The sequence below is a fragment of the Nannobrachium achirus genome (genome assembly GCF_963921795.1).
Source record: "Nannobrachium achirus genome assembly, chromosome: 15".
In the NCBI taxonomy this organism is placed as follows: Eukaryota; Metazoa; Chordata; class Actinopteri; order Myctophiformes; family Myctophidae; genus Nannobrachium; species Nannobrachium achirus.
The window spans coordinates 38,148,022-38,168,694 of record NC_137822.1 but is presented as its reverse complement, the minus strand read 5'-3'; the positions used below and the strand labels follow the sequence as shown (position 1 = coordinate 38,168,694).

Genomic DNA, 20,673 nt, shown 5'->3' with positions numbered 1-20,673 from the left:
CCAAACAAAAAATAGCTGATCTACAAGCTCACAACGCCTCCCAGTGCAATGCGTTGTGAGCTTGTAGATCTGCTATTTTTTTGGGCTAATGTTCCACTAAGAATAGGGATGCTAGGGTTCAAGTGATCAAACATGATCACCCTCACAAAAACATGCAGTAATCCTGGTCTCAATAATGCCTCCCCCTGGCCAGCCGGGACGCTTGATGGAGGGGAAAATAACTGGTTGGAATAACGTGTTCCTTCCACGCGCTTCGTCCATCCCGGGGAAATCCCCCCTGTCAGGTGAAAAGAAACAACTTGGACTACTCATGCATTGAAGGAAGCATGAGGTCAGTCCGTTGTCTCCCCAGGTGCGGCAGAGGGAGAGCAGAGCCCAGGATTACATAGGCAATTGGCACTGGGTGAAAAATGGGTTGCAAAATCGTGGGATAAAAATTATTAAAAAAAATGATCACAAAAAGATCTGGCGGACCCCCTGTAGTAACTCTAGGGGTCCCGGACCCCCTATTGAAGACCTCTGATCTATTGACGTCCAGCAGTGTCCTTCAGGAAGGTGTGGATCTGCGCCCTCCTCTCCAGAGCGCTCCTCAGCTGATCCCTGATGTATTCTATGTTCTCCTGAAGCTCATCCAGCTCTCCTGGCCTGGGATGGATGGATGGATGGACACCAGGGTTAATACAGTTAGATAGAACTGTTACAACATAACTAAAAACTAAAAAAAGACAGATAACTAAAACTGTGTGTCCACCAGGGCAGGAATTTCAGGGAGGCCACAAAGGCCATGGCCGTCGTTGCCCCACAGTTTGGCCTCAAAATAATGTCATGCTCTGAGACCACAGTGGCATTAATGCCCCAGCTGACTGTACCACTTTCTCCTCTGTCTCTTTCTTGTCAATATGTAGACACCAGTGTCTCTTTCTTGTCATGTAGACACCAGTGTCTTTTGTTGAGATTCTGAATTCCTAACTCCCCTGAGTCGGTTTAAACCAAACCAGTAACTTTGATTGATGCATGGCTGAGCATGGTTCAGATTGTATATATTTCACTGCAGATAGTCTGCAGATAGTTTAACCCTTAAATTCAATCAATTATTTCAATGGACAAAAATCTTCTTTTATTTGATGGCCTTCTTGCCCTGGCATTTGGCCTTTGTGCCCTCGAAAAATGAACATCATCAAAGGCCAAGTGGCCTTGCCCCTAAAAAGATCAAATTCTAGGCCATGGTGTCCACAAAACGAAAGCTACCTATTCAAAGAGAAGGTATCCTTAATTCTGCCTTTGCCAATTATAGGCCTATGTCTATAGCATCTATGTCTTTTTGAATGTCGATCCTGGGTACGCCATATTACAAAAAAAGTAAGTATAAATACTAAATACAAACTAAACTACCGTAAAATTGCAAACCTGCATAAAAAGACAATTTTTTTTAAAAAATGAAAAGGGACCCCAACCTGGGAGGAGCCACTGAGGAGCAGGATGTGGGCTCCTCTATGCTGGACCCTCCATTCTCACACACCCCGAGTGAGGGAGCCCCCTGCAGGTTGGAGGAGGTTATTATAGTAATATTTGTGACAATAGAGGGTATGCGCGTGACATCATCATCATAACGCCTACTGAGTGGCAAAATTACTTTCTGGCCTTGACAGCCCATACATTCAACAGAAAAGTACTATCTGATTGCATTAAACAACGTTAAACAATGTTAAACTCACTTTGCCACAAGATTTGCCACTCGATTTGCCATTCACTTTATGCATGCGCATACCCTCTATTAATCGTGAGCTTAAATTTGTCATCGTCACAGCCCTACCCTAAGTATCTTCCATTAGACCGTCATCAATGATCTGTCTCAGCTCTGTACACGCTGAAAGCCTGTCTTTGTAGGCATGTTGAAAGTCAGTATTTAATTTGTTTTCAGAGAAGTACAGGACTGGATTTGGTTGAAGACGAATGTCTCCATGAGTTCAGCTAAGTGGCAGAATGCTGTTGACCCCTGTGATGTTTGTTTTGGTATTGAGTCAGTAATAAGACAATAGGGATCATGAGGCAGTAGGCAGTCATTAATAAGGGAATAAATTTAACTATAACTAGAGTTGAAAACAATAATAATCACACAAGAAACTGTGCCCTTTGATGAGTTTCCATTATTACTGACTCCCTGAAGCCTACTGCCTTATGCTCCCTTATTGCTAGGGATCAATACCATTTCCGGGTTTCTGATCACAACAACCTCTGGCGCCGTGCACCTCCAAAATGACTCCCCTAGTTTAAAATGTGTTTAGTTTGGTATTATGGTTTAGTTTCTTTTGGTATAATAACTGTTTGTTATGTCCATCTTGTATTCTAACTCGTAGCGAGACTGAACAAATTGATTGTGTGGGAGAAGGGTGGCTGGTATCTCCCTTAGAGATAGGGTGAGAAGTTCAATCACCCGAGAGAGACTTGGAGTAGAACCGCTGCTCCTTCACTTGGAAAGGAGTCAGCTTACGGATGCCCCCCGAGCGCCTTCCTAGGAAGGTCCTCGATGCACGTCCCACTGGGAGGAGATCCCATGGCAGACCTAAGACCAGATGAAAGGATTATATCTCCAGACTGGCCTGGGAACGCCTCGGTATACTCCCAGAGGGAGTGGAGGAAGTTGCGCAGGATAAGGAAATCTGGAAGTCTCAGTTGGAACTGTTACCCCCGCGACCCGATTCCGGATAAGCGGTTGAAGATGGATGGATGGATGGATGGATGGATGGATGGGAAGAAAAAACAATGTGACGCCAACTGGAACCCACACATCTTTCTTCCCCTTTTCTAAACCAGATCACACCGCCGTCAGTGTGAACAGTTTAGAACTAATACCAGGCTTTCCTCTGCAGTGGAAAGGCTGGTGACGCGAGGTCACCCAGACTCTTCTTGAAATGCCTGGACCCCGAGCTACCTAGACTGACCTCTAATGACGGGCGGGGTTCTTGTGTTGCTTTTGTTGTGAGTCACCTTTCATGCTTTATGTTTGGCACTGCACTGATAGTAGTAGGCTATTATACCAGTACATATTATTATTTGCGTTATGACGAGATAAGGACAAGACGCTTAATTAGCAATGACTGTTATGGAATTTCTTTTTTTACCATTGCTCTGTATAGGCCTACTTCTTATTTTTTCCCCCCGCTGTACACAACAGTACTTTTTCTTTGTCATACTTTTCCCTGTGACTTTGTAACCTCAACTGCTGTGCATCTGGATGATTTTCTCTCGTGGGATAATATATCTACCTTATTACGGACTCCCCATTGCCTAATGTGTTCCCTTATTAATGACTCCCTACTGCCTCTCTTGCTCACTGTCTTATTACTGACCCAATACCAAAACAATACCAAAACAAACATCACAGGGGTCAACAGCATTCTGCCACTTAGCTGAACTCATGGAGTCTTCAACCAAATCCAGTCCTGTACTTCTCTGAAAACAAATGAAATACTGACTTCCAAAATGTCTTGAGGACAGATCATTGATGACGGTCTAATGGACTAATATACACCATAAGATACTTGTAGGGTTGTCACGATTACAAATTTAAGTTCACGATTAATTGTCACACAAATAATTGGCATATGTAGTTCTCAACCAGTGGTCCGGTGACCAACAGGGTTCTAGGTGGTCCCCAGCTAAATGACGGTGTGTTGGTAACCAAATGGACCCTTAAAGATACAGGGTCCATTTGGTTTCATTTTACACTCTCAAGAGTTAAATTATTGTTAAACATCGGCATTATTTAATTTACTACACAATTAGAAGAATTGTTATTTTGACCAATGTTTGCCTTTATCTCTCCTATTGGTACCAGCATCAATACAGCAGTTTTGGGTCTGAGAGGTTAAAAGCTCAAATGCTGAATAAATAATGGCCAATGGCATAGAACATTGTAACATTATGAATGCAAATTTAATTTCGGTTTGGTTTAGACTTCATATTTCATAATCACAAATTGCACAGGGCAGATATGAAAAATAAATTAATTTACATAACTTTAACTTGACTTAAACTTGTATAAAAAAACATTACAGACACATTTAATAATTGTACACTTTCAATGATGTGTTGTAAGCTTGTACTCTAGATCTGATCTGCTGATTTTATGTATGAAAAACATTCAACATGGAAACGATTCTAATAATGAACAGATAACAGATATAAATTATAATATTATAAAACATACATAAACCACTTTAGCTCTATTTTATACCTTGGCTATTTGAAAATAGCTGATCTACAAGCTCACAACGTGTCATATCGCGACGCGTTGTGAGCTTGTAGATCTGCTATTTTCTAACATGTTGTACTTTTACTTTTGGTACATTTTGATGCCAACACTCTCATACTTTTACTCAAGTACATTTTGCATTCCAGACTTGAACTTGTAGCGGAGAATATCTAAATTTAGTATTGATACTTTTACTTAGGTGAAATATGTGAGTACTTTTTCCACCACTGCCGATCACTCATGCACTTTGAGCAGCAGTGTCACGTGGTTGAGCATGTAAAAAATACATGTGGCGTCTTTCACTGCCCTGTTCTTCTACTCTGAATACAGAACTAAGTCGGAGGGGGGTCTCTCCATGATTTTTTGCTATCCCAACTTGACCTCTCTCCAGTGGTCCAGTGTCCAGCGTACATTCTTTTGACTAAAACTATGACGAAAAAAATTCGCTGACTACCTTTTTTTCACTGAAGAAAACTAAATTAAAACTGAATAAAAACTAAGCTATGATGACTAAAACTATAAGACCAAATAATAGTGACAATTTAAAATCCGACGCCATCAAGTCCCGCCAAAATACATTTTTGTCGACAAATTCAACCGTAGATTTAGTAGACTAAAATCATATGATATTTATCACAGAAATTGAAGGTAAAAGGCTTAACTCAGTCAGGGCCGGTAGACTTTTAGATCGACTATCTCATTATGGAGTTCCCTGCCAAGCGACTTAAATCGACTTTTATATAAAAGCATTGTTTAAGCTTTTAATTTGGGTTAATAGACGGAGCGGAACGGTTAGCTTACCTTCGGCTAGTATACAGACGTAAACCGTGAAAAAAAAGGATACGATAGCTTCCTGTTTACATAGGCCTCTGCTAGCCGCTAGGCTCAATGCAAACCATCCGACCCTCACGCAGCTTCACTAGGTCGGATTTTGATTCGGAAACTTTCTGTGTGGCATCTGTATACGTTCCGGTGCCCATACTGATGGTGGTTTTAGACAATCAAGCACGAATTGAACAGTATTGAGCTCAGATGGCGGCCCGCGGGTCTCCCATTCATGTCAATGGGGATCGACGTCATCGTCCCATCCTTGAATGTTGTGAACCTTGGTTTTAACATGGGTTAACATGGGGACTTCCACAGTCTATGGTCTATGGCACGCTCTAGTGGTCATTTTGTGGTATGGTATTTCAACGTGGCTTGGTAAATTGATGTGATTATGAGGATTAAATATAGCTATTTCCTGGCGTTATAAGCGCACATTCATATTTAAATTTGGCTGGCAAACAAATAAATTGCATGTACATTTATAACGTAGATCTTCCTGTGGTTCTCTCTCTCTCTCTCTCTCTCTCTCTCTCTCTCTCTCTCTCTCTCTCTCTCTCTCTCTCATATTGAGCCGAAATAGAAGTAAAAATGAAATACCGTTGGTGCCTATTGAGATCGGCAGATTTCACTCAGGTTTTTTTTTTAATCTCACTCACTTCCACGCAGTCTACTGTCTTCACACATTTAGGAGAACATAGGCATAGCCATAGCATAAACATTAACAGACAGTATGTAGGCTACCTACCATTGACCATTTGGAATACAAGACCGTAACAAGGCAACAAATTGCAACTGCCCCTTAGTAGCGGACAGTGAAAAATCACAGTAGTATACAAATGACATGAGTGATTCTGGGCAGCTTGCCCCAGACAATGTGCCAAGCTCAATAGGCACCAACGGTGAATATGAAACAAATGTAAAGCCATATAAGGACCTTGGTGGGAGCTGGGAGCTCTCGTGCGTTCAGCGTCTGCATCTTGACCCGGAGCCTCGACGACGCAGCGTTGTTCCACCTGCCTGCTGGGGGAGGGGCCGGGGGAGGCGGGGGAGCCTCGAACTTCTGAACTTTACAGCTGGGGGAGTTCAAAGGAAATGTAATCAGACATCACAGTCTCCTTTAAAGTTTAAAGCAGGAGTCTTCAACTGGGGTCTGGGACCCCTAGGGGATCCTCAGAGTTACCACAGGGGGTCCTCCACATCTTTGTGTGATAGAAACCTTTTTTAAATATTTTTTATATTAACCACTTGAACCCTAGTGTCCATATTCTAAGAACTTAAGCAAAAAATAGCCGATCTACAATCTCACAACATTGAGGCATTGTGAGGTTGTAGATCGGCTATTTTCGGCAAAGAGGTTTATAAGCAGGGTGAGCAGACTAAGTATAGAGTGAAAGGTCAAGTTTATTAAGTATCGACGGTTCAAGTGGTTAAATATCTGAAAACACGAATTGACATTGAAATGAACCCAAAATACACTGATGATTGTGCTGTCAAACAATGAAACTATGTGGAATCTATGAAAAGGTTGTGGGGGTCCCTGCTTCATCTCTCTCTCAACTAAGGGGTCCTTGGCCTGAAAACGTTGAAGACCCCTGGTTTAAAGGACCACATTTTTAACCCATCTTCACGTGATTGGTCTCCACTAATCTCTCAAGAAAATATTCGGTGCTGTGTTAGGAAAAGAACAGCAGAGAGCGCTGTTTTCCCTTTTTTTTTACGCTGATTATAACATGGTACTTGGTACTTCTGCAAACAACCACAGCCCACCAATGGGGCACAGAGTGAGTAAGCGAAGACATTGTATAAAAAATGAGTGAGGATGAGAATTAATATGGTTGTTGTTCTTTATTCCAACCTTTTTGGTGACGCTATCCATCCCAACCCTGTGTGTACATGAGTGTGTACCTTTTCTCTTGGTCTGCTCTCTTCCGTTTCACGTCGTCATATGTCATGTTGAGAACCCGATGGATTTTCTGTCAAACACAGAACACAGCTATAGCACTTCTTGCGAATTGGATGTATTTTTCTCTTAGGAGCTCTCTGATTTGACAGCATTTATTTTTCGTTTTTCTTTTACAAACATACAAACGTATTTAGAAGTGGCTTTAAACATTTGAAACATGCAGTACAGGACACACAATCCTCTCCTGGCACGCACACATGCACGCACACATGCACTGCACATACTCACGCACACGCACATGCACGCACGCAGACGCACACGCACACACACACACACACACACACACACACACACACACACACACACACACACACACACACACACACGCACACACACGGACACACACACACACACACACACACACACACACACACACACACACACACACACACACACACACCTGGTCCTGTTACCTGGCTGATGTGAAGCCAGTACTTGAGCCTGGGTCTCCTCTGGATGTGAGGCAGAACCAGACGATAGAAGACGTGTTCTCCCAGCAGCGTCAGCGATGCTCCCGCCACCCCGGCACACAGCAACACAAACAACCCCGAGAAATGGAGGATCCCCATCTGCAGCCTCTGGAGAGCAGGAGGTGCACAGCAGAGCAAGAGGAGAAGAGAGAGAGAGACAGAGAGAAGAGGAGGTGGAGGAAAAACAAACCGTTGTTAACACAATCACCGCCAGATATTAATTAATTCATTCATCTCCCACTGTTTTTTCAGTGTTTTTTACCAGTGTTGTTTAGTGTAAGAACAGCCTAACTGAGCTTGAGTTACAACTGAGCTCCAGTTAAGTGAAAAGGATCGACCTTTTCTTTGGCGAAGGCTAGCCAGATTGACTGTAAGTTGGCTTGTGCCTCTTCAAAACTGCTGCAGTTTTCACTGGCTTCACTGCTGACTTGAATGAACTTGAAGCTGAGCTGAATGTGGAAACGCTGCAGAACATCTGGCCTACAACTGTCTGAATGGATATGGTGTCCGATGTATAATCTACTGTCTACTGTAATTTCACCTACACAATGTCCAGCGCAAAGTACAGTAATGTGTTCAGTAATGTGAACACGCGCACACACACACGCACGCACGCACGCACACGCAGGGGCGGGCATTTGCTCTACGCAGACTACGCAACTGCGTATAGCCCTGAGGCATTATTCTGAGCATTTAGGAAAAAAAGTAAGTCTCTAGCCCATTCCTGTCAAGAGTTATGATTTTTTAAAGAATTGACCAACTGCTCACTGGAGTCAATAGATTTCACACAGAGACCAGCTGGCGACAATTGAGTTGATTGATTGGTATGTTAAGTGATCAGCTCTCTCTCTTGTCTCTCTATGAATTTCCTGTACATACGTGCAATATCCAAACTATACTCAAAGATTACACATATTAGGCTTGAAAATTAATGATGTTAAGAAAATAAATTATTTTATCTAAATTTTGAAAAATAATAATTAAAAAGAAATTGTAAAAATATACATTTTAAAGTATTATTATTCACTGATATTCCCTTATTGTTATTAAAATAATTATTGTCCTGCATCAAATATGTCCTGTATAAAAATATACATATAGGCCTACTCTATATATACCTTTGATTACCTTACTTACCTTACTGTACTCTTCTTAAATTAATCAAATAGATCCAAAATGATTGTGGTTAGGGAGGGGTCGTTTTTTATTGAGGGGTGTTACTGGAGAAAATGTATAAGCCCTTTTATAAAATGCCATGACCCTCCCTCTCAATTGGGGAAAAAATCAGTGACCCTCCCCAAGCATTAAAATAAAAAAGATTGACCCTCCCCTACAACATGGCATTTACCACAGTAAAATTATGCCTATAAAACCTATATTATTATATTCCTAACCAGTGGCGAGAACAGAACAGAGATTTTTTTTCTTTCTTTCTTTTTTTACTGTAAATAATTAGGATTTTTTTTATTGTTAAAAACGGGTGCGGGCGGCAGCAGCAATGAACAATAATGAATAGGCTAATATAATGCATTGAGATCCCAGCTGCACTTCATCCCAAAAACACATTTCCAAATATAAACTAACACACCCTCCAAACTAAAGTAACACACAGTGAGTAGCCTATAGTGCTGCTAGTGTAAAAGTCAACGTGGACATCACATAAAAGGTGAGAAGTTCTCACAGGTTGAGAACAGGTTATTTGACATCTAGGTTACAGATTAAACAGTTGACACATGTGCACAACACAGAGAAGGCTTGTAACTGCTGCCATTCATTTTGTGCTGTTGATTGCCTGTCGTCAAATCTGGGTCAAATACGCATTTTCAACGAGCGGTCGTTAATTCTTTTTAGCACCTTTTCACTTTTTACTTTAGGGAGGGGGGATACAGTTCTGACAACCATTGTTGCTGCCTTACACAGCTCTCCATTGTTTTAGGAAAATACATTGTAGTATAAACACAGCCACTTCAGTTCATTCACACTAACTGCAGTGACTGTGGGGCATTTCCAGGGATGGCACCCAGGGTTTGTCATTAAATGAAGCAGAAGGCTGTTGACAATGGTTGCATAAGTGCCTGTACCTCTGGAGCCATTGTTTGCTTTTGACAAATTGCATGACCCTCCCTTGAATTCAAAGTGAAATCAGCAGACCCTCCCTAGGACTGAAATTGAAATAGCATGACCCTCCCCTATTTTCCTCCAGTAACACCCCTCAATAAAAAACGACCCCTCCCTTAGGTATTTAAAACCAACCATAATGACAACAAATAGGCTTCCTCTGCCTCTGCTCTTCATTGTCTTGTCAAGTTCATTGTCTTGTCATGCTAAATCATCACTTTTTCAGAATAGGTATTGAGTTGGAGGGTGGCATTTTTAATTCCTGCGCTTCGCGCGCGCGCATACTGTTTTTCGCGCATACCTATTGTTCACACGTGCTTATGGGGGGGCCTCTTTTACTATCTTTGTGGGGAGCCCCCAGTTTATAAAAACCGCCCCTGCGCACACGCACACGCACACACACACACACACACACACACACACACACACACACACACACACACACACACACAGCAAACGTACACAGCGACTCACCTCGGTGACAGCGAACATTCTCTTTCCGCAGGGAACCACCTTGTACCATTTGTCGTGAAGCATGTCCATAAAACCATGTGATTTATATCTGCTGATGAACTCTGAGATGTTGGACGTTAGAGCAGAGTTCTGGGGAAGCCCGATCCCATAACCTGAAACAATAAACAATATACTACTATACTCATAAAACATGTACTTTGTATGGGTGAGCTGAGAGGTTGTGTTTTTAATCAACTTAACAATCTAATAAAATAACATTAATTATCTGAATGACGGCTAAGAACAAGGGCTGGTTTACCTTACACACTGTGATTCATGGGTGCAGAATCAGATGCAGACTTCTAATAAACAGCACATTCTTACCAGTAAGACTCCCTAATCGGGAGATAAGCGACCGTCAGGTCACATATGTATATACGCAGCCTCATGGTGGTGCTAGAACAGGGGCATGTGAGAAATCAGGGGCGGAGGTTGTGGTTTGATAGCCAAAGAGTGTGTGTGCAAAGTGTGGCATGGATTGGGGCAACGGTGCCGGAGATTAACCTGACTTTCGCCAGATGGTTTGCAGCATTGCGTATGCCTGCATAACGCTCTGCTTTAACGCTCGGTCCAGCACAACCGATGTAAGGGGCGGGCCATTTTTTCAAATTCTAAAGCAGGTGATTGGATATGGCTGTGCCAACTCCAACCACTCATATTGGCCTGTCTGCATGACGTTGCACCCAGAATCCGCCTCCTGGGTTTCCACGTGGTCTGCAATCAGACTCTATTGGCTCAGAGCCGCTCAGAGCCCGCCCATAGCTGCCGCTGATTGGTCCGGCCCGGGACTTTACGAGTGTTATCAACTGTGCTGGATCGAGCCCAGATGGTAAAGCAATGCATAAGCAATGCTGCCACCATCTGGCGAAAGTCAGGTTAGCCGGAGATAAGAGTAGGGCCAAAAGTGTGACGTGATGTGACGGACAGACGGAGGGACTGACGGAGGGAAGGTGAAGGTTTTCATAGTAACTTGTGACCTGATGGTCCCAATTAAACTGTTATTGTAGATGCTAGGACCCCCAAATTAATTGGATTTGCCCCCAGACCCCCATCTAAAAAGATTATGAAGATTGAAGAAGCTCAACATTTTTCAAATATCCGATGTACATACTGTATAGAGTTAAAGTGCTTCAACTGATTAGAGTCGTTGCCCTTACCCTCTATAGCAAAGGGCTTTCCAACAGTAGCCAGTTTACAGTCTGCGTCGATGGAAACCTCATAGTCCAGCAGTGCTTTGTCCATGATGAACGCATCCAGATGAGGAGGATCTGTCCTTCAACACACAGACACACATTATTCTACTAGATATTACTTGAATCGTATTATTAGATATTATATGACTAAATATAACCTAATTGTTAAAGATGCCAGGAAATGGCTTTATTCCACCGTTTTGGCTAAGTTTAGCCTCAGAAACAGCAAGGGGTGTGTTTTGGTTTGACCAATCAAAGCGGCAGCCAACGATGCCGTCCCCTCCGGGCTATGAGATCACAGATATAAAAAGCTAGATACCTCGTCCACCCGCTGCAGTTGATTGGAGCGACCCGTCTCGCCTTGGTGGGCTCAAAAGAGGAAGTGTCGAGGGCAGGCTGCCACTCAAAAAACTACTGGCCAATCACAACGCGTCTTTTCCGGGACTAGAGCTAGCTGCGTAGGAAAAGACCCACCCCCACCTGCCTCTGATTTGCCTACCGACCTTCCGTGTCTGTTACGACACAGAAGAATTCCAAGCCTGTCAATCAAAAAGGCCCACCAAGGCGAGACGGGTACCAGAGAGCCGGAAGAGGCGTCTACCTTTTTATGTCTGTGTATGAGATCAATGGACTCTACTCTACACACCCTAACCCTAACCCTAACCCACACTGATCAGAGCGTGATTGCGTCTTCCGGAAGTCACGAAAATGCGACTTCTAGGGACTTTTGGTTATAAGAATACACAAAAATGTATCCCAGAGTAGTGAAAATAGCTGATCTACAAGCTGACAATGTGTCAGATCGTGGTGTACATTGGATCCGTTCTTTTTTCCCTCTTCTTCCATTTCCTGAAAAAGTAAAAGCTTGGGACATACAAGGTTTCCCCCCAACAGTGACGATATGTAGTTAAATTGATTTTGGAGTGGTGGTTAAGAGTGGTGTGGAGAGGTAGTTTTCTTACTCAAGAGTGGCGACACCGTGTGGAGAGGTAGTTTTCTTACTCAAGAGTGGCGACACCGTGTGGAGTGGTAGTTTTCTTACTTAAGAGTGGCGACACCGTGTGGAGAGGTAGTTTTCTTACTTAAGAGTGGCGACACCGTGTGGAGTGGTAGTTTTCTTACTTAAGAGTGGCGACACCGTGTGGAGTGGTAGTTTTCTTACTTAACTCATTTTGTGCCCGCGATTTTCGGTCGCAATGATGTCCAGAGTGCCTCACGCAGGCTCCATCCGCTTGCACTCTCTTATTTTGAAAGCCAGAAGTGCCACAGCGTGATCACTTCCGGTCTGACGTCATCGGGTCGTGCGCCGGAACCGATCATTGTTTACGTGGTGCCATGCTGGATTGCAATGGAGCGTTTATACATGTGTTATATAAGCGAGCATCTGCCTCCATCTTCGCTTCTAAAGTGTTGTTTTGAGATAATGGACATTAAAGATGAGATCGGCCGTCCACCTCAATGTTATGGGATGACTATTGTGTGCTCGTGGAGCCGTGATGATGACAAATCAGCGCGGATTTTCGTCTCCGGACATCCGGCCATTCTACTCGGTAATGTACTCAACGTTACAGTAATTTATTACTTTTTGCGCGACATCACGCATTCGGCACTGTAAGTACTCTAGTACTTATTGCGTGACATCACGCAAACGGCACTAGATGAGTTAAGAGTGGCGACACCGTGTGGAGTGGTAGTTTTCTTACTTAAGAGTGGCGACACCGTGTGGAGTGGTAGTTTTCTTACTTAAGAGTGGCGACACCGTGTGGAGTGGTGGGCTCGTTGAAGCGCTTCATGTACTCGTGCATCTCTGGTAAACTCTTCTTCATGTAATCCTCAGCACTGCTCTCCTTCACCGTCCCAAAACGGAAACCTCCAGACGGGTGCTGAAGCTGCACAAACAGGGAGAGGAGGGGAGCTAAGGAGATTAGGAAACAGTTCCTATGGTGAAAGCTGTGTTGTTTCACCCAGCCAAGGATTTGCCTAACACCTGTGTGTGTCTCAAATAATTATTCAATAACTTTGAAATGTTAATAACCCCAACACGGTGGATAAATCTGCTTCCAGCTGATGCAAATATGGTCATTGTGATTGCATTACTGTTACAATGAGACGCGCCGCCGCCTCACCAGGTGGTGTTGACGTGTGAACAGATGAGCTGGTATAACGGGGTCTGGAGGCAGCGGCAGACCGCAAATAACCTCATTTGATGGTACAACATCACATTACATTTCCAGAAATAAAAGAAATAGATTAAAAAAAAGTTTTATTAAACACTTTTGCTCATAAGTAGGGATGCCCAGATGGGGATTGGGAGATTGGGGCCGATTTCAAAAGATCGCAATCGGGAGAAAAATATTGTGAAACACCTTGTCTTTATATATTTAAAAAATATCTATGCTGATAACAAGCTTTATTTTTTATTTGTTTTGATACAATGCTGCACTAAGTGAAAAAAGAAGCTTGGATAGAACGGATACTGTTATTTAAATTTTTAAAAAAAAACAACCTTAAAGGACAACATAAAAGCATTTTTCTTTTATTTTTCCTTAATGCATTGCCGAAAGATCGGATCGGGAAGGATCGGGATCGAATCGGGAGCAAATATATTTGATCGGGATCGGAAGCAAAAAAACGTGATCGGGGCATCCCTACTCATAAGTTAATTGTTCTCAATAGAAACTATGTTTATCACATTGATTTCTATAGATTTAGCACTTTTGACAAAGTACATCAGCAATCGGTGGTGGTTTTCAACCCTTTTCATATCAAGGTCCATTATTGCCACAGACCACCATTTGATGAGATTTAGCCTCTCAGACCCAAAGTTTAAAATATTTTGTTGTCGTTGGATAAGATTTTGTCCACAATTCCATGCTGTATTAATGCGGTACCATAAGGGTCCATTTGGTTACCAACTCTCTGTCATTTAGCTGGGGACCCCCTCAAGGACCACTGATTGAAAACCAATGGTCCAGGACTGCAAAATCAGGATGGACCTTGGTACCCATCAACCAGGCTCCTGTGGTTCCCAAACTGTTTTACTCTCCCTTAAATCAAAAGCTGCCTGCACGCACGCACAGGCACGCACATGCATGCACATGCACGCATGTTTTTCAAACATGTTAACCTCTTATGCCCTAATAATAATACACTCCTCGTTCTACAAATCCCGAAACTACTCACTCTACAAGCTGTGATTTTTGAAACTTACAACAAAACAGACACCAGTCTCACCTTAGCGTCATGGATGCCGGTCACATCTTCGAAGGACTTCTCCCCGACCATGACGGCGGCCAGGTTGGCCGTGTAGCTGGACAGGACCAGCAGGCAGAAGATGGCCCACAGGTTCATGAGGAAGCGGCCCGTCCAGCACTTGGGCGTCTTGGACGCCACGGTTCGTCCAAACAGGATGGCCCAGCACAGGTTGAGGGCTGACGAGTACGAGAACACCTTTAATGAGAAACATCGTAATGAGGCAGGGGTCATGCATATCGTCGCTGTCGGGTGAAAACCTTGTATGTCCAAAACCATTCGTTTTGCATTTTTCATTTTAAAAATTATTTAAACTAGTTAAAACAGACGATCTACAAGCACACAACGCCTCGCAGCGCGAGGCGTTGTGTGCTTGGAGATACGAAACTTGGAGATACGAGGTTTCCACCCGACAACGACGATATACGTATGTTCCCTCAGTCCTGTGATCCCTCGGTGTAGGGTTAGTAAATATCTAGAATACCTCAGATTTACACCTAACTTTTCACCTAATAACCATTGTGTTGGGGCGCCCGCTGGCCTACTGGTCCAGGCGCATGCCACTTAGGCTTTGCCACATAGGCATGGATGCTTGGCGGCCTTTGCCACGTGTCACTCCCCATCTCTACTGTCCTATCAATAAAGGCATAAAAGACCAAAAACAAATCTTTAATAACCATTGTGGTTAACCTTATACATGGTATACAGTAACTGTGAGTCCAGGTATAAAAAACAAAAACACACTTTTTGTGAAGTAAACGGTGCTATTTATGAGTACATTTTATTAAGAGTCCCACAAAGCCAATGTGATCCTGGGCGTATGACAAACTTTGAGCACTTGTGCCAAGATGTAGGCCAGATGTACAGGCCACATTTCAGAGGCCGGACAAAGCCAGATGTTGGGTTTTCCCCCGTTCTTCTCCTACCTTTTCGCCTCACCTGTTCCCACTGACTGTGAATTGACTGACTCCTCCCAGGCCACACAGCTGCACGCTGTTGTGATTTATTGACTCTTGTATTTAATGCACCTCGCTTGTTCATTTCCACTGTTGGCTGTCTCACTACCTGTTGAACTATAGTTTTTGATCCCGCTCTTCATTTACGCTCCTGGCTCCTTGTGTCTGGCTACGTTTGCTCTTGTTGTATCTGCCCTGTGTGGTGTAGTACCTTAGTTGATATTTCCTGCGACTTAGAGTGAGTCCTACATGCTGTTTTGTTTCTACCCTGTCTTTACAAGTAAAGTTTAAGTTTTTACTCAACCCCACTCTCTCCGCATCATAATTCCATTCCTGGCTTCTGGGCTTCCAATGCTTAACAGTGAGCCCTGATCCGAATCCAAATATTTGAACACGTAGTTTGACGTTCACCTTAACTCGGTTGCGTCCGTGGGGCGTCATCCCGAAGGGGCTCTTCCACTCGTACAGGGTGAGGAAGAGAGCGGTGATGTGCAGCGCCACGAAGATGCCCACCCACATGGACCAGTGCAGCGGCCACATGAAGGCCCCCACGGGGAAGGCCGTGTCCCGGGTGCGCACCAGGATGCCCAGGCTGGTGGAGAACAGGGATGTGCGAAGAATGTTAGAGAGGCAGGGGTTGAAATCTCTAAATCTCTTTTTGTGAAAATATTGAAAATAGCAGACGTCGGCTATTTTCGGTGTGTGATACCACAAAACTAAGCATATCAAGTCAATACAGAAGATGTGGCGTAAGGGCATGGATTTCTACACAGAGAGGGCAATAACATATAGATGATGATCTTTATTATTACTTTCTTTTTAGATTTTGTTGTTTGCTGTTATATTGTTTGCTGTTATTATATATACGCCACTGAATTGTCTGAAGGATGCCAAACTAAAATACGTTTTACTCTTATGTACCTGTACAAAAGACATAACAATAAAGTACAACCTTGAACCTTGCATTCAAGTTCAGGAGGGTTTGGACAAGGCAATTCTCTTGAATGCTGCCTTCAGGTATGGCATGGAAAGAGGACACAATAGTAAAAACTGAATTCATGGTCTGGAGAGGGCACTTTTTATGCAGATGGATAAAAGGGCAGGGGCTACATGTCTATGTATGTGTGCACGTGCCTGGTAGAGTAGAAGGGAGAGGTGAAGTCCACCACGCGGCTCCGGGCGGAGTTGATGCTGAAGGAGGTGACGGCCAGGTCAGCCACACCGTGGCGGAGGTCTCCTACCAGCCCCGTCCAGCGGCCCGCCTTCAGCGCCCCGTATTTACCATCCCCGACGATGTACAGCTCAAACTCGAACCTTAGACGAGATCAATATTATGTGAGTGTAGCAGAGAGCAGGGACATGCTGGGCCCCTGATTCAGCCTGGGAAAAAGAGTTGGAGAGGCCCTCATTGTGCGCCATAGAGAGAGAGAGATCTCTCTATAGCGCTGCTGCTACTCAAAGATTTGCCATTTCAGATCATGACAAGTGACAAGCCAGTGGGCCAATTACATGAGTTATATTTCGTTGTTGTCGGGTGGAAACCTTGTATGTCCAAAACTGTTTGTTTTGTATTTATCATTTAAAAAAATGATTTATACCAATGAAAACAGCCGATCTACAAGCACGTTGTGTGCTTGTAGATCTGCTGTTTTCACTACTTTTGTGCGACGACCTTGTATGATGAAGCAGGGCTTTGCTTTGCGAAAAAATGTACTTGGTGATACAAGGTTTCTGCCCGACAGTGACGATTTACTTTGTTTACGAAATTTATTATTATTTTTTTTTTCTAAAGGAACCGGACCGGCCGTTCATTCCCGGCCGCTGTCCCGCTTTTCCCAATGGCCAGCACGTCCCTGGCAGAGAGACTCACTGCCTCAGCCCGTTGGCCTCATAAGTCTAGAATCTCCCCCAGACCAAAGGAGACCATAGGGATATCTGTTTGGTCTGATGGTTAAGATGTTGTACTTTCATGCAGGAGACCCGATTTCTAATCCTGTGCGTTACATGAGCAAAGACAACATGAGTCAAAATCAACACACAACATTTTACTACTCCTACTATAATCCCAAGCGATATGGACCAAATCGTCATGACATCACAACCAAAAATGCATTTGCAGGTAGATAACGCTGGCAGCATGTTATTCGATCATTATTCATTATTCGTTAAGTGTGTCTGTTCTCTGTGTGACTAATGCAGAACATTGCTGAAAAAGAGCACTCGTGCTCTGCATGCCGATGCTGGATAAATAAAGCTTAAATAGTCCAGTGGTTCTCAAATGTTTTTTTTTTGTTTTTTACTCAGGTCACCCCTGTAAATAACCTTTTCATCCACAGCACCCATGAATTACACATTTTTGGAATCCTATTGCGACCGTAGCCGTAGGTGGGATTTATGAAAACATGCAGATCATGTCTGTCCGTCCGTCACGTCTCATGTCACGCCTCAAACCACGCCTCAAACCACGCTCCATATAGACCAATTATTTGTTTACAAACATTGAGACTGAATGCACAGCTGACTGTATCATGTAATCAATTCCCAACAGATCCCCAAACTTGTTGTTTTGGGGAGCACTGGTTATTCAACCTCCTCTTGTGTGCTAGTGAGGTGCTCCCATGGGGTGCGCCCTTATCGAGACATATATACTTCATTGCGCAACGGTATTCCGCGTCAAGAGTAGCTGATATACAAACTCACATCGCGTCACCAATGCAACCCTTCTGAGCTTGGAGGTCTGCGGCTCTGCGCGCGACACCGTCGCAGGACGGAGCATAATTAGGCTTCATGGACTGCAGCTGGGCGAGCTGTAGACGCTCTGGTGATCCAGTGGATCGGGTGGGTGATCATGAGGAGCGCTCCTGTTCTGATGACGGTGAATAGAGGTGGGGTTTGAAGGACAACTGTTTTGAATCGCTATTATTGTTTACAATCAACAGAAACTAAGGATTATATATTTCAAGAGTGAGAATTTACAGTAAAAATCCTAAGCATTCTTCCTCCACACTGGGAGAAAAACGGCATCTGAAAGTTTGATGGAATGCATTTTTAAACACGAGTGCCATCCATTGCATCCTATGAACGGTGGGGTTCATTTGGTGCCGACCGGCGTGCGCATACTGGTTTATATCAATGTGACGTGGACCATTAAGGCATCTATATGGTGGGGCGGCATAGCTCAGGGGTAGAGAAACCGTTATTAGAGCACGAAGGGTTCCCAAAGCCGAAGGGTTCCCAGTTCGAATCCGGGCTCCCCCTGAGTTAATGTCGAAGGGTCCTTGGGCAAGACTCTGAACTCCACATTGCCCCCGGTGAGCTGGTTGGTGCCTTGCATGGTTTCCTCCGCCACCGGTGTATGAATGTGCAGTGCGTGAATGGGTGAATGTAATGCACAATCTCTGTAAAGCGTTTTGGATAAAAGCGCTATATAAATGCACCATTTACCATTTATATGGCTAAGATCCCTGATGTCATCAGCAATAATAAGCCCATATCAGGGAATGCCCATACATGGACATATTGTGTCAGTCTCTGTTGTTTCAGTGCGACCTCGCCCTTTAGGGCGAGATCACTTCTCACCCTAGGGAATCTTACTGCTGTTATATTTTGGCAAATTTCCCATAAGATACATGTATGTATCTATCTTACTATCCTACTGTAAATATGTCACGGAGGAAAACTAGTGAATATCAGTTTTCACTAGAAATACTGTTCCTACGAAACAGTGTGGGCTTGCATGGAACACCATGGAACACCATGTATGGGCATAAAGAGCTACATTTGGTGCTTAAAGTTAAATATTTCCAAAACTCCAAAAGATTTCATGTGGGTGTTGTTGTTATTTATATCAGGTCACACTTGTTGGTGGTGATGTCATCAAGAACGCTGCTCCCTCATTGGCTAAAGGCCCTGTCTATAATATTGTCGGACAGTTTTGAGGAGAATAACCTTACTATATAAAGATTTGAGAGAACATACTGGTCTCGCATTGAAAATAACTTAATACGTTTAACCACTTGAACCCTGCCAGCATCCATATTTTGGTGGGCACATTCAGAGTTGGTGTAGAACATACATGGGCAACTGGCGGCCCGGGGACCACATGCGGCCCCCATGCACCTTCACTTAATGCGGCCCGCAGGTTGATACTGGAATACAGATATATTATTGATTTCAGCTGTTACAATTCCAAACATGACCTGCTTTAATTCCTTCAGTCTATATTAGTTAGTAGCTTAATTACTAGTATATTAAAATGTGTTTTTTTTTTATGTCCAATGTATTTATTTGTATTTAAAGCTATACTGTGTAAGATGCTCAACTAGTGGTCAGTAGCCCTATAGCAAACCACGGTCGCGTTCGCGTCTTTCGCCCGTTTTTCGTACCTTCACACCCCCGCGTCTGCCTCCACAACGCCGAGAGCTATCTTTAGAGGGGTCCCTGGTTCCTGTGCGTTCAGGCATTCCGGAGAAACGGACTACTTCACCCTGCCTGGTAGGCGAGATTAACTTTTGAGTAAAGAGACACACGGGCGACTACAAATATGGCGACCCCACTTCAAGATGCGCTGTGATTGGCCGGTAGTGTACCATGTGTGCATGATCGGCGATGTGATTGGGCAACGTATACACAACGTATACAGATGATGCAGATTACGTCATTTTGGCGCGAAATCCGGTCCACGGCCAGGATCATAGAAAACATATAAAGAGAAGGCTTCAGAAGCTGAAAATAACGGAGTGGGTGTTCTAAAACTTTAGCGATTTAACAGTTAGGACAATTTTAAGATTTGTTTTATAAAAAAAGTTACATGGTACAACTTTAAGTTCATAAAGTTAACATGAGTAGGCCTATATAACTAAATGTTACATTTCAGGATTCCAATTCAAAAATAACAAAACATAATTCAGGATTCCAATTCAAAAGAAGCAAAAATAGTTTTGAGCTTGTAGATCTGCTATTTTTGCTTCTTTTGTATGAGATGTGACAAAGTAGGACATAGCAATATATGCAATGTGGCCCTCTGGAGTGATGTTGGAAATATAGTGGCCCTCTCCATCATCAAAGTTGCCCACCCCTGGTGTAGAAGATGGAAAAATAACCTGTCGAGTACAATGCACGTGGT

The 20,673-nt window shown here is 43.5% G+C and overlaps 1 protein-coding gene across 1 annotated transcript in view; it reads right to left on the bottom strand.

Annotated features, from left to right (window-relative positions):
- Positions 1 to 524: 524 nt before the first annotated feature.
- The window catches only part of grin3bb (glutamate receptor, ionotropic, N-methyl-D-aspartate 3Bb), a gene marked incomplete at both ends in the record, with an annotated part of 61,629 nt that continues 41,480 nt past the window's right edge, over positions 525 to 20,673 (bottom strand). The window contains 11 exons of the mRNA XM_080743617.1: positions 525 to 645; positions 1,455 to 1,537; positions 6,018 to 6,156; positions 6,989 to 7,056; positions 7,460 to 7,624; positions 10,109 to 10,260; positions 11,305 to 11,420; positions 13,084 to 13,229; positions 14,575 to 14,790; positions 15,960 to 16,140; positions 16,683 to 16,862. Of these exons, the coding sequence (XP_080599743.1) occupies positions 525 to 645; positions 1,455 to 1,537; positions 6,018 to 6,156; positions 6,989 to 7,056; positions 7,460 to 7,624; positions 10,109 to 10,260; positions 11,305 to 11,420; positions 13,084 to 13,229; positions 14,575 to 14,790; positions 15,960 to 16,140; positions 16,683 to 16,862 (1,567 nt within the window). The remainder of the gene's footprint in view (positions 646 to 1,454; positions 1,538 to 6,017; positions 6,157 to 6,988; positions 7,057 to 7,459; positions 7,625 to 10,108; positions 10,261 to 11,304; positions 11,421 to 13,083; positions 13,230 to 14,574; positions 14,791 to 15,959; positions 16,141 to 16,682; positions 16,863 to 20,673) is intronic.